This window comes from Megalops cyprinoides, chromosome 2, assembly GCF_013368585.1.
Source record: "Megalops cyprinoides isolate fMegCyp1 chromosome 2, fMegCyp1.pri, whole genome shotgun sequence".
In the NCBI taxonomy this organism is placed as follows: domain Eukaryota; kingdom Metazoa; phylum Chordata; class Actinopteri; order Elopiformes; family Megalopidae; genus Megalops; species Megalops cyprinoides.
This window is the reverse complement of record NC_050584.1, coordinates 64165001-64179009: the sequence shown is the minus strand read 5'-3', so window position 1 is coordinate 64179009 and position 14009 is coordinate 64165001. Positions and strand designations below refer to the sequence as shown.

The following is a 14009-nucleotide window of genomic DNA, read 5'->3' as shown; positions in this document are numbered from 1 at the left end:
CCATAAATCATACATATTGCTTTGCACTTACATGTCAATCTAGGCAAACATTTGTGATCTCAGCACTATGTTTGGTACTGACAATCATTCATTTCTGATTAGCAGTGTCCTGCATATGAAACTTTTCTTGCCACTTTATTAGATGCACTGTGTAAGTTGGTCTGGATAAAGGAGTCTGGCAAATGACAATAATGTAATTCACGTCACCAAGACCTCTTTGCTTTGTGTCATTTTGTGGGTGTGCTATAAGGTGAAGGTATTCAAATCATGTAAATGGTTCCATTGAATATCTAATTAATTTGAAATACATAAGTAGCTGCCTTGTTATGTAAAAGCTGCAGGCTTGGTTATGAGGTGTGGCGAGACACTGAACTGCTTTAGTAAATATCTGGTCAGGCTTATGCTTGCTAAATTGCATAAATACATTAATATAACCTACAGAAGCAGCTCTGGCATTAAGGATGTCTGTGAAGAGCAGAAATTGTGACCACTCGTGTAACAAGGGAAAACATCGATATCCACCAAGTGCAGCAATGAACGAACTTGAGGCCATCTCATTTTGGCAAGTAACTTTATTGAAAGGGGTGATGGCAAAAAAAATAGGCAAATACTGAAAGCTTTGGCAGCACATAATACACACGGTACACTCAGTGATTGGTGGTTAGCAAACAGTCAGAGGAGTCAATGGGAGGAGCAGAAATGTGATCTCGGAAATGTATCCATTAAGCTAACTGTACAACACAGAGACAAGCAGCTAAACACATGGCCGCGCTCTGCTGAACATTGTTTGAGTAAAGCGTGTGCCTGTGCTACATCTGTGACAAAAATGACAAAGAAATAGCACAATCTTATTTCTATCTAGATTCAAACAGATGCCATATTTCTGTGTGTTAGGATAAACACCCTTCAAAATCGCAGGTGTGCCCTCTGTCAGCTATCTAACTTTAACAAACACATAACTGTATTACTCTCTGGTAACACAGATAAATTTTATTTCAATAATAATAATAATAATAATAATAATAATAATAATAATTTTGACGTATCCTGTGTTATAATCCTCACTTACCAAAAGTGATCCAATTGTTCACACCTTAAATCTACAGTTAGCCATGCATAGACCGGTAGACAAATAAAAACAGTGGACATAGTAACGTGTAAGCACATTTTAACCAGTTTGTTCCTCCACTGTCCTGATGGCTCAAGATAAATGTCATATTTAACTGCCTTAAACATCTTGTTCTCTCAATGTTGTTGTGATGTTTGAGACCCGCCCCCTCACTCAGCTAAGCATCCAATGACAGTACTTTGCCTTTGATAGCCTGAAAAGAACCAACCTCAAACTCAAAAAGTAAACAGAAAATCAGGTTATAACGTCACATGGTGTTGACACTTACCTATGGTATTACACTGTATTTGAACATGATTATACAATTTGCATGCCAGCATTGAGTCCATTTCAGTCTCATTCGGTCCCATTCAGTGTAGTTACTTTGTACATAGTAACCACCGTTCATCCACATTGCAGTTGTTACCTGTGTAATTACATGTGTAATTACATAGGTAATAACAGATTCAACACTTGGAAGTACTGTGTAACTATGTAGGTACTATATAAATACACAGGTATTCAGGGCAATGCAGATCATATTGTTCTATGAGCTGTGCCTTTGCTTAAAGGGATAGGGGTGATTCGTGGTTTGGGTTAGGTTGATTTATGGTTAGATTTAGGGTTGAGATTCACTGTTTGGCTCAAAGTGAGGGTCGGGATAAGGTGGCTCAGTTAATGTGTTAGTGTAAATGACAGTATTGTAATTATATTTAGGAACTCCACGGCAGCAACTTATTTTTACCTAACAACAAGTTGCTGCACCATAGTTCCTAAATATAATTACGATACTGTCACATCGGAGTAAGGGCAAATTAGTTGGTACAGAACACAAGAAAATGAATCAGAAAAAAAGAGTTTATCACTATAATGATTTGAATGTTTGTTTTGATACATTCATAAATAATTACTGAGACTTCAGACCATTTTGTTGTGAGAATCTTTGGAATCAATCTTTGTACCAAGTTTTAATGAATCATGGTGCATCTCTCATCCTTCAGGTGGGGTGAGACAACACGGTCTCATTCCCAACTCGTCAAATACTGCAGCTTGGCCAGTGGCCCTACGCTTCATATTATGACGCTCTAGGTATCCCTCTAGCAGTAGTTTTGCATGTGCAGGGCTGTTCAATAGATATCATCAATGGGATTCCCGAAGCATCGGTAATGTAGCTAAGCTATGTATATATTCTCCCACAGACAACAGACATATTCTGTTGGCTAAAGCTAAAGGTAGTGTCCGCAATTGTAATCCAATACACTTTTTGTCAAATTCAGCTAATCTCCTCATGGTCCTCTACCTGACCGATCACTGTGCACGTTCAGAAAACTCCGTGGTGTTCGCAGGCCTACAAAGTCCTGGCTCTGTAAATGGGAAACAAACATAGTAGCCATAAATAATTCCAGCCAATCAACACATTGCTTCAGGAGCGCAGAAGGGAGGGATGGAATTTGATTGGCTGTTGAGTTCAAATATCAACCACGTCTCACCAGAATCGCGGACACCTTTAATCAATGCGTTTCATTGGGTTACACTTGACCTATATTTTCAAATATCCTAACACAAACGGTCAGGAATCTGCGTATACATGGAGGCTTGATTTGTGGCTGAATTTTAAGCAAAAAGTTACCTTTCACCTACCTAGTAACATTAGTCTAATCAAATCACAGCAACGAGCTCATCGCAGAAGATGACATTGACACGTCAGACAAACTGATTTGAACGAGATTCCTACATTACCAATGTTTCTGGAATCCCATTGATGATATCTATTGAACAGCCCTGCACATGCAAAACTAATGCTAGAGGGATACCTAGAGCGTCATAATATGAAGCGTAGGGCCACTGACCAAGCTGCAGTATTTGACGAGTTGGGAATGAGACTGTGTTGGATGAAACACAGGGGCTGTCTGAGAATTACTGCAGAAAAAATGTATTCCGTGTTAAAAGTGTCTGATAAACATTTGCAACTGTGCGAAATGCTATTTTTACATACACATATTCATATTATCACATGTGTAAAACATCTGTATGAAATTAATGTTTTCTGAATGGAAAAAAAAAGAGACCATAAGAAGTTATCGAGATCCTTCCCCACTTGTAGTCTTCACCCACAATTGCATAAAAGTTGTTTTCTATACATTCACTTCATGTGCCATGTAATTAAAAACAAAGTTTAGCCCAAGAACATGACACATTTATACAATAGAAAAATGACAGATTATCCACACAGATCTGAGAGTTACACAAGTTATATTACATCTAACGTTAGTTAACAACTGCATAACTTGACATATTTTGTTGTAGTATAACGCTTGATTGCTCCACATGATTAATTACGTATGGCATAGATTGCATGGTTATATAAAATCAATTATCTGAATAATTTCCCATAAAGTGCAATTGTGCCAATCCTGCCCACTGAGATAATAATAACTCATACTCTGTGTGATCAGGTAAAGAGGAAAAATACTAACCAGGCATTCATTTAACCAGCATTCAGCGTTTAAGTAAAAAATACAAACTCATTACTGGAGAATTTGCATTTCTTTTTCTATACAAAATCTGCTACCTAATTTTGTTCATGGTGCATCACTGTAAAGAACAAGCATTGCTCCTGGCAAGAAGGGTATTTGAATATATTACATTTTGCACTGAATTCAATCAAAATCTGTCCTTAATATTGACAAACAAATACACATAAGTGTTGCCTTTTTCAGGACGATATTCAATTGTGCAATTCAAGCTAATTGAAGTTACCGAAGCATGTCTATCAAGGAAAAAAAAAAAAATCTGAATTTTATTTGTGAGTTAAAGATGTTCAAATTTTGAGTGGTTGAACCCAGGCCTTTAATCACTTGGCAGACACTCTACACCAGGGTAATTTACATAGCCTCCATTTTTACATAGCATTCATTTATTAAGAAGGACACATGCTTAAGTACCTCAGGTTATACACCTTGCACAAGTGTGTCGCAGCAGTGTCACAAATGAGAATTGAGCCTGCAACCTCCTGCTAACAAGCCCAATATCAACATCTTTGGTAGCAAAACAAAACAAGAAAAAGAAACAAGTGAAGTACTTCTAGAAATAGTTGCAGGGTTTATGCCTCTGGATCTGACTGGCTGGGAACCTCTCACAAATTCTGCGAAACAAGGCTGAAAGGTTTCTTTGTTTTCTTTTGAATTCTGTGTGCTGGCTACACATTGTAATGTAAGGCCGTCATGCATAAGTCCTGGCTGTATTACAAAAATGGCTATAATTATGTTTTATTCTTGTAACTCTTGACAAATGTCTGAGTTTCTTTCTAATTAAAACACCCGGCCCAATGTGTGAGACATGTTCAATCCTACAGTAACATTCAATAAAACCTGTGGTAAATTAGGACAAAAATGGACAATTTTCATTGCTGTTCCTACTTCTCATTGGGGATACCCTAATCCATGTGATTTGGGGCCATTTTGAAGAGAAGTACTAAGGAGGAGTGTGCAAAAATGCCACTTGCAACCCAGGAAAGAGGCCAGGTAAAGGGGAATGCTCTCATTGGACTGGACACAAGTTGGGGGGTGGGTCCACAACTGGAGCCAGCCTATCTCTTTTGTGCCCACCTCCAAACATAGAGAAAGTAACGTAGGCAGCTACTGTGCTTTTAAGGAGGGTTCATTTACCGCTTTCAGATCAAGGCAGATACACTCCCCAAAAGGCCACAGATTTTTTTTTCTAATGGAAACAAGAGACAGGGAGAATAAATCACTTAACGCTTTGAATAAAGGCCTTGCATTATTTTAGTCCACCATACTCCACACTGCCCTGCTATGACAGTAACACTCCCCTGTATGTGCACTGCTGTGGATACACTGGAGAGCCAGCCAGGAGGGCCAGGTAGGCCATTTTTGCAAAGTTCTTCCCTGCCAAGGCCAACAAAATGCAGCACATTCACGTGTTGTTCAAAGCTCTTCTCCATCACAATTAACTATACAAAGTCCATCTCCAAAGGTCAATGCTCAAAAAGGCAAACGATCAAGGTGGTGGGGGTGGGCATGCTATTTACAGGTAAACCTTGCAGTCCAGACCTTTCCTGTTCTGCTGTGCGCACTGACAAAAGAAGCCGATTTCACTCAATGAGGCTCATACTGAGGGTAGAGCCTGGGTAATCTGTCCATACCCCAATCAGATCAATACCACATCCTGTCAAGATTGATAGCAGTGATCAGGACTCCACCAAACGCCCGCGGACATTAAAAGCACGTGGCGTTCTCCGATCGATCCCAGCTGCCCGCGATCAGTGAAATCAATGACGGGCGTTCCGTGCGGAGCAGGTGCTTGATTGGCCAGGTGTAACAGTAACGAGCTGAGCATCAGTCTTACTTTGCAGCTGTGCGTGTGTCTGTCCTCCTCTTTGAAAAGAGTTTGCATTCACTCCTTGCCTTATCTGCTGGGAAAATAAAAGTCATATCTAGTCTTACTCCACGGGATCGCTGCTTTTGCGGATATGTAAAAAAAAAAAAACACTTTGTAAAGACAAGTAAAACCTCTTAATGTAGACATCCATAGAAAATATATATTTCTTTTGTATTCCTTCATCTTTTATATTCAGTTCAAGAGCAAAGTTTTCATAAGGCTTTTATACGGTCCCTCCGAGAGTCAAAAGCCCAGACACTTCAAGGAGGGTGACTCATGACTCTCATTCTGCTAAAACGACAAGGAGAAATAAAATGATTTTTATAAAATAATTGGATCTAATATCTCCTTCCCTCTCTCTCTCTCTCTCTCTCTCTCTCTCTCTCTCTTTCTCTCTCTCATGCGCGGGATCTATCAATGTGAAAAATGATTCCCCCGCAAGCCTTCAAAGCTCCTCTTGGCCCGTGGTAACAGGTTGGTGCCTCCTGTTGGCTCTGCCGGGTTTTCCAGGGATAGTCCTTCAGCGAAATGTACGTTTTATCCGGCTCCAGCCACCGTGCCTCTCTAACCTCCCCTCTGACACATCGCCCGGAAGTTTCTCCGCGGCTCCCCCCCCCCCTCCGCCTACCCCCCCCCCCCCCCCCTCAGCCGTTGTAGTACGCCACGAGCGTGAGTGCGGGTCTGGCGGCGACCGCTGGGGCCGGCGCCGGAGCGTTCCTCCCAGAGGACTCAGACGAAGCCTTCTCAGGGGCGAAGGTGGAGGGCTGGACCGCCGACGGCACGCAGAAGGTGACGTGGTGGCCGTTGGCGCGGCGCGGCGTCCGCAGGCCCTTGGGGGCGGGCTTGGACGAGCTCTTGATGCTGGAGCCCCTCTCAGGCGCTTTGCACATCAACAGGGCCTGGAAACACCTGTAGAACTGACACACGGACAGACAGACAGACACACAGGGGCGGCCAGGCCTTTATTCACCACTAAACGATAATGTCAGTGCTTCAGCTTGATATTGTGTCTGCCTGTCTGTCAGTGTGGGTGTGTCTTTTGTTCGTTTTTGCCTGCATTCTTTGACCTTCCACTTTAAAGCCTGACAGATAAACGGAATAAGCTTTGGGACACCTTTTCCTGAAGTGCAAGATTATTGCTAACTCACTCACACACTCCCCCTGGTAGAGAACAGTGCCTTTCCAATCAGGCTTTGCAAAGCCTGGCTACCCTTTCTAACAGCACATACACCCCACCCCTCCCATACAGTCCCCCCAAAAAGTTAATCTCTGTCTCTAACCTATTTTAAACACTTTGTGTGATTCGTATTGTCAGCACAAACTCCACCTTTTCAGACTCAGATTTCAAATTTTAGCTTGCGATACAGGTTCACCTCTAATCCCGTGTGAAATCTGATATAGTATAAAGTTACCCTTACACATTCTTCTTAGGCACTACATGTCTGTTAGCATGATATGAGGAAATGCTGTCATGGATTATTTCAGGGTATGCTGTAATGTAATGATGCTAAAAACATTTTTTCTTAGTATTGTTTCGCAGCTTGGCGTGCCTTAACCACTGATGTGGCTGTGTTCTCGTTGATCTTGCAATGCTAATCTCATAAGACACTCTGAACAAGAGTTTCTAAACAGATTAAAAAAAAAAATCAATCAAGAATTGTGTGCAGAAAAGCACTGTTTAAAACTGCCTAAATCTACTTGCATGTTGATAAGCTTTGCGGGAAACAGGCTGGCACACGTCCGTGCAGGGATCGGGCGCGTGCCAAAAACGCCGTCCGTGGCGACGTTCGAAACTTTGCGAGTTTACACAGAGGAGTTGCACAGGGGCAGAGCGGCGTGCGGGCTTATCTCCGCGTTACCATGGTGATTTCCTGCCGCTCGCCGCAGACCGGCAGGATGCCAGTGTGGTTAATTAAATGCCAAGAAGGGTAGGTGCTGTGTGGGTGCTAATTTATCTTAGCACACGCTAGCTAGCGTTTGTTTAACCTACACGGGCAGCTACTTCCAGGCTACCCCCAAACTGGCATTCCCAGAGTTCAGTGCGGCATGTAGCGCAAGGTGCCACAAAAAAACTGCATGATAGCGTGTGATAATCCAGACTCCTGCTCCAGTAGAGCTCAGCTTTCTGCATAGCGAGAGCGAGGCAAGACCCCTTGGCCAGAACGGCTTCTGAAATGTATTTAGCAACATCATAAAATGCTGCCAGCAAAGACGTGGGACTCAAAACTGCTGGAACCCCCCCCCCCCCCCCCCAGCGCCTTCCAAGTCTCCCTGACCAATGTCGGCCTATGACAAGTCGTTTCTGGTGGATGAAGTTGCTTCACTGTAGTTTGGGATGGGTCCTTGACTTGGGGTAGTCTTATGGACTCTGGATGGAAACCGAGAGCAGGACAGAAATCACATGTCACGCAGTAGGATAGGTGATAGGGGCAGAGGAGAGAAAGTCATGTTACCACAGCTAAGGGGGATTTAAATGACACCGCTGACTACAGCAGAAACGGGACTGCCTGTTTCTTTCCACCAAGCTGAAAGCGTCCATCGGTGTGGAGGGCATGTTGGAGCCATCAGCAAGGGCTGACTGAAGCTGCTGCAGGATGGTGCAGAGAAAGCCCAGAGACCGGCACACTCCCGCCTTCAAGCTGCATGAATGACAGTCTGACTCCAAAAAGAAATGCAGGAGTTGCCTGCCACCTGTCAAATACACACACACACACACACACACATATACACATAAACGCGCATGTGCACACGTGAGAGAGAGGGAGAGAGGGAGAGAGAGAGGGGGGGGGGGGGGGAGAGAGAGAGGGAGAGAGAGAGAGAGAAAGAGAGAAAGAGAGAGGGGGGGGAGAGAGAGAGAGAGGGAGAGAGAGAGATAGATAAAGAGAAAGGGAGAAAGTGAAATTGAGAGAGGGCAAAAGAGTAAGAGAGAGAAAGAAACTGCCACACAGTGAGTACCTGTACCTTTTCCACTAGAAGCACTGTTGAAAGGAGTACGGCTAATGTAGTTAAGTGATTAGGGAGTTCATACAATGATCGTTCGGGGGCTGCCAGTAACTCAGAAAAGACTACAAAGGCAATTTAGGCCACAAAAGAGAGTGATTACCCCTGCATGAGAAGGATGCAAACTAATCAATGGAGCCTCTTTCACGGTGAACCAACCGGTTTTGTTCCAGCAATAATAGCGCAATACTATCCTGTCTCAGGTGTCCACAAACTCATCAATATGTGAGCAGCTTATCGGATCAGCTATCGGGAGCGCAGAGAGGATTGATTGATATAATCGCTCCTGTATGGTATCGTAAAGAGAGTTTGTCAGATCGGCATAGTTTCACAGAGGTTTTGTTTTGGCCGTCCTGATTGGTCCCAGTGCTCTTGTGCCCTTGGACTGGAGCTGCGTGTTCATCTGTAAATAATCTGTAAATAACTATCGGATCTATTCAATGATTTCCGTCATTCACATTGGTCTTAAGTATGAGATAATTTGCACCTTGGAAATTCTTCCCCAAAACAAACAAATAAATAAATAAATAAGCAGAAGAGAAAGAAATCAAAACAAAAACAATAAAAAAGTCATTCATTGCTCTGGCGGTGGCATTCTTTTCTCAGTCCTGCTGACAGATGAGTAATTTTCTGGAATAAAAGATCCTGTCACAAATGTTTTTGGCTGCCAGACACCAGCAGCAGGGGGCAGCAGAGAGCAACTGTGCATTATTCAGAGATGCCCATTTGGAGACCTGAATTTGCTCACTACTGATTGCAGGTGAACCTCCCTGATGGTATTAATTGCACAGACTAATTGCGTTTCGGATGGAAATAAGAACCGCTGCGTAAAGGCAGACGAAGGCTCACAACAAATGAAACGCGGCAATGTCATCGTGTCTGTAACACGATACACGCTGTATCTGTGATAGATTCAGAATGAGAGATTTTTTTGAGCTGTTCTTCTTTGAGTTATTCTTTTGAGTAAGGTGTTAAGGTCCCATTACAAGCTGTCAGTTACATTACAGGCCATAACAGAAAGCCCTGCTCTGGGCTGAGAGGGGATCCTCACCACTGGAGTGTCTTCAACAGAGTGGCTGCTATCCCATGATGCACTGGGGCAGCTTCTGAGGGCGGAAAGTGAAAAGCTGAACTTTCATCTGGGTGTGATATTGTTATTTTGTGTTTTATGTTATTTGTGCCTCACAGCCTTCATTATAGATAAAGGTCTGGTGATTAAACTGTCTCTGACTGCCCTGCTGGTGTATAATACATTTTCAAAGGTTGTGTGCTATAAAAAAATGATGCATGGTGTGTTATCCAGGGCTTTGAGATAATGCCCCAGGATGGAGCAGGATTTCGTTGAGGTGGTGTCAGTGTGTTTGAGAGGGTCCTTTCCTGTGTTTTTAAATCAGAGGTTGTCCAGTGTCTGCACCTGGCAACCACCATAATGTGGCACTCTAACAAAACAGTAAGACTGAGACAACAATTGTTAGCTGGCTGGCATTAGGTTGTGGCTGTGGAGCAGGTCTTGTAACCCAAATGTTGCAGGTTAGATTCCCATTGAGCAAGGTGAGCTGTGGCTTTGTTCAACCATAGGACAGTCTGCCATGGCAAATGTCCTTGTACTTTTTAAATTCACTGCGGAACAAACAACATTGTTAAAAAAAAGGGATGAGTCAGCAAGACGCTTGCTTTTTGAGCAGACTGAGTCCTATGACCTGGGTTTAAACCAGCCCTGTCATTTGCCCATGGTTACCATGAGCCCACAGCAACAGAACAAACTGGCTCAAACTGGTTCCACTGGGTATAAGGGTGACTGGGTTGGCCAGGGTTGTCTTGTCCTCCTCATTATTAGTCAAGCTGTGAGTAGATATTGGAGAGTAAGAATAAGATATTGGAGAATTTTAGGGACAGCAGACTATCTCCTACCCAGGGATTTTCATTTGTGAAGCCACCTGTCTGTCGGAGACCTGGTATTCCTGTGCTTCTAATTGGCTGAGGTTCCACATTCACGTCAGGGGGCTGGAATTCCAGTGCTTCTGATTGGCTCAGGTTCTGCATTAATGTCAGGGAGCTGGCATTCCTGTGCTTCTGATTGGCTCAGGCTCTGCCTTAGTGTCCGCACGCTGAAAGCCAACAGAGGGCCTTGGGATTCCTCACCCTCGAGTGCCACCCTGACTCAGGGAATGTGCTGAGTTCATCTCTCCATACTTCCACAGACTCTCAGAAATTAGCCCTACAGGCAAAGCAACCAATCCAATGATAGAGGCGCCAGATAAATGCAGATTGGCAATGTAGCACAGTGGCGAGGAGCAAGACTCAAGCAAAAGGTTGCCATTTCAGTTCCTTCCTGAGGCATTGCTGCTATGTTCTTGGGCAAGATACTTACGCCACAATTGCCTCAGTACATATCTGGCAGCATATCTGTAGCATAGCGGCTAAGGAGCAGGACTCCAACCCAAAAGGTTGCTGGTTTGATTCCCCACAGGGGCACTGCTGCTATACCCTTGGGCAAGGTACTAACTGATGTAAGCTGCTCTGGATAAGAGCATCTGCTAAATGCCAATAATGTAATGTAAAAGCTGTATAACATGTAAGAATAGTCACATATGTAAGTTGTTCTGGATAAGAGTGTCTGCAAAAATGATGAATATGTAAGGCTTATTTTTTAGTGACATCCCCCACTTCTAGCCATTCTCTATGTTAAAATGTTCAAATTTTATTTCATGTTGAAATTTTGATGCAAAACGAACTAAGTCAGGATTCCAGCACAGTACAGTGTGAAAGGGTAATAACACGGTGCAAACGAGGTAATGTTGCAATGCTAAGCCACAGCTGACCAAACCAGTGCGTGTGGCACATCACACAGAAACAAAACGCCAGTCATACTGAAATTAAGCGCGACAACAGGAAACCAACGATAGCATGAATGTTAACATGAAAGCGTGTCAGCAAACACACTGACATGTTCTGAAACTCAATCAAGAGGAAATGTTGAAACTGTAACTGGGTTTCTTTTAGTCTGAAGGCTTGTCACGCACTTCAAACTGCACGTCTGAGCAAAAAGTTATGAGTTACGGGATTAGCTAGCATAAATAATGCTAGTCAGAGCAGCAGCGGTGATGGGGTGACAGTAACATTTTCACAGACTGCAGGACCTGCATGGAGGGGCAGCAATGTAGCACAGCGGTAAGGAGTGGGGCCTGTAGCGTAACATAGATGTGATTGGTCCCGGTGCAAATATTTTTTCTTGCCCCCACCCCAAACACAGGCGCATGCTCATACGCACACACACATGGACACACAAGGTGTGAAGGTAGCATATATAGCTATCACAATTACGAGTAATTTTAGTGATATCGTTGAATGGTTACTTTGAAGACTGTGTGAAATGGTCAATGCGCGAGAGGGCCCACCTACAACAGTAAAGCAGTAAAAACTTGCCTTCGTCCAATGTAAGTCACTCTGGGTAGGAGCATCTGCTAAAATGACAGTAATGTAACGTTATGGGGTAGTGAAGTTAAGGCCACTCATTTGAAACTTCCGTATTCAGGCAAAAAGTCACTAATGAAGCAGATCCTAAATGAGAGCTCCACTGTATCCGGTGTTCCCCTACTCTTTACCTTTTCACCCTAAATTAACCCCCCACCCCCTCTGCCACACACAGACACACACACACACACACGCATGCACACACACCAATGTTTACCTTCCTTGAGAAAACGTAGTCTACTTAGTATACTCTCCATGCTGCATGTATACTTATAGTCTACTACATCTTGTCAAGGAACGCCAGAAGACCAGACACACACACACACACACACACATACACAGTAGGATCCACCACACCCAAACACCTAGCCCCCATACGCGGAGCGATCCATAACCATCGCCAACGTTTCCTCCAGAACACTTGAGCACGAGCTGGAGTCACGCTCGAGCGGGACGACGGAGACACGCCCTAACGTAACGAGCCGACTGATGGAGTTATTACACGCGGCGCGCCTAGCTCCCTCCTCTCTCAGCCCTCGGAGCACAGAGCGTGCAGTCGGGGAGAATAAACCCCGGGCAGGATTACACAGCTGTTCCCCTCCCCGCTGCACACACAGAACAGCTCATCAGAAAGGAGGGGACGAGAGAAAAGGGGAGGAGGGGACAGAATGAAAGAGAAAGAGAAAGAGTATGTGAAAGATGTGAAAGAGATAGAGAGAAGGAGTGAGGGGGGGAAAGAGCAAGGGGGATAGAGAGAGAGAGTTGGAGAGGAGAAAGAATGAAAGATTTTGTGAAAGCCAGAAAGGGAGACAGAGAGAGAAAAGGAGTGAGGGAGGGAGAGGGCAAGGTGGAGAGAGAGAGGAGAGGAGAGAGGGGGACAGAAAGAGCCAGGGGATAGAATGAGAGAAGGAGAGGAGACAGAATGAAAGAGAAGAGAGAGTGAAAGAGAGAGAGGGGGGGAAAGAGCAAGGAGAAAGAGAAAGAGAGAGAGAGAGAGAGAGAGAGAGAGAGAGAAAGGCAAGGGGGAGAGAGAGAATGAAGGAGAAGGAGAGAAAACGAAGGAGAAGGAGAGAGAGAGAGAGAGAGAGAGAGAGAGAGAAAGGCAAGGGGGAGAGAGAGAATGAAGTAGAGGTGAAAATTTCTTGAGGTAGGTTCTGACCCCACTTTATTTGGGCACCACACCACATCGCATACAAACTTCATTCTGCAGAAACATAAGAAAGAAACAACAACAAAACGAACAAAACCCCCCTCCCACCCTTACCCTATCTCATCAAAAGAGAAACTCCTCTTCCCCAAGGGGGGGTGTTGAGGAGTAAACAAAACCAACAACCTTACAGAGGGGCAAAGCCAAAAAGAAAGAGACATGGAACCACCATTTACACCCACAGCTGATAAAACTCCCCCACACCACGAATACCCACAAAATCAGCCAAAGTGCAATTTTACTTTGCACTTAACCCTGTGCTCCCCTGTAAAACTGTGTAAGAAAATTCTGTTTGTATTTAAAGATGAAGCACTTCACTCGCATTTGATCATAAATTAAGGACAAATGTCCATTGGATCCAGGGGCATAGTTACTGGCTCTACCCACTGCACTGTCAACGTTAGACAGCATTAACATTGTATTGTTGTAGAGTAAATCAAACTACTGCACTAAACCATACCCTGGTTCTTCTCTCTGTCTCTCCAGTTGTGGAAAGGACTGTGCAGTCTCTTTCTAATCACTGCCATTTTCACACTTTTAAACATGATTAAAAATTTCTGCTTCTTCTATTCATTTTTGTTGTGAGATGTGTAATATTCCCTAAGTGAATTCCAGTCTACATTTTTGCCTGATGCTCTGTAGCAATCATTTCACGCAATGAAAGTCACCTTGGGCCATCTGCTGAATGGGGTAATAATAGCTTTGATTCTCATTGTGATCGATTCATGATGTTAATGAAACTGACCTGACTGCTTTATCAATACTGTGGCTTTGAGAGTGAGTGAGAGAGAGAGTGAAAGAGAGGAAGAGAAAAAGAGA

General features: G+C 43.8%; 1 protein-coding gene across 1 annotated transcript in view; it reads right to left on the bottom strand.

The window, feature by feature from the left end:
• Positions 1-6153: 6153 nt before the first annotated feature.
• The window catches only part of LOC118772074 (parapinopsin-like), a 50674-nt gene continuing 42818 nt past the window's right edge, over positions 6154-14009 (bottom strand). Inside the window, exon 4 of the mRNA XM_036520329.1 lies at positions 6154-6426. Within this exon, the coding sequence (XP_036376222.1) occupies positions 6154-6426 (273 nt within the window). The remainder of the gene's footprint in view (positions 6427-14009) is intronic.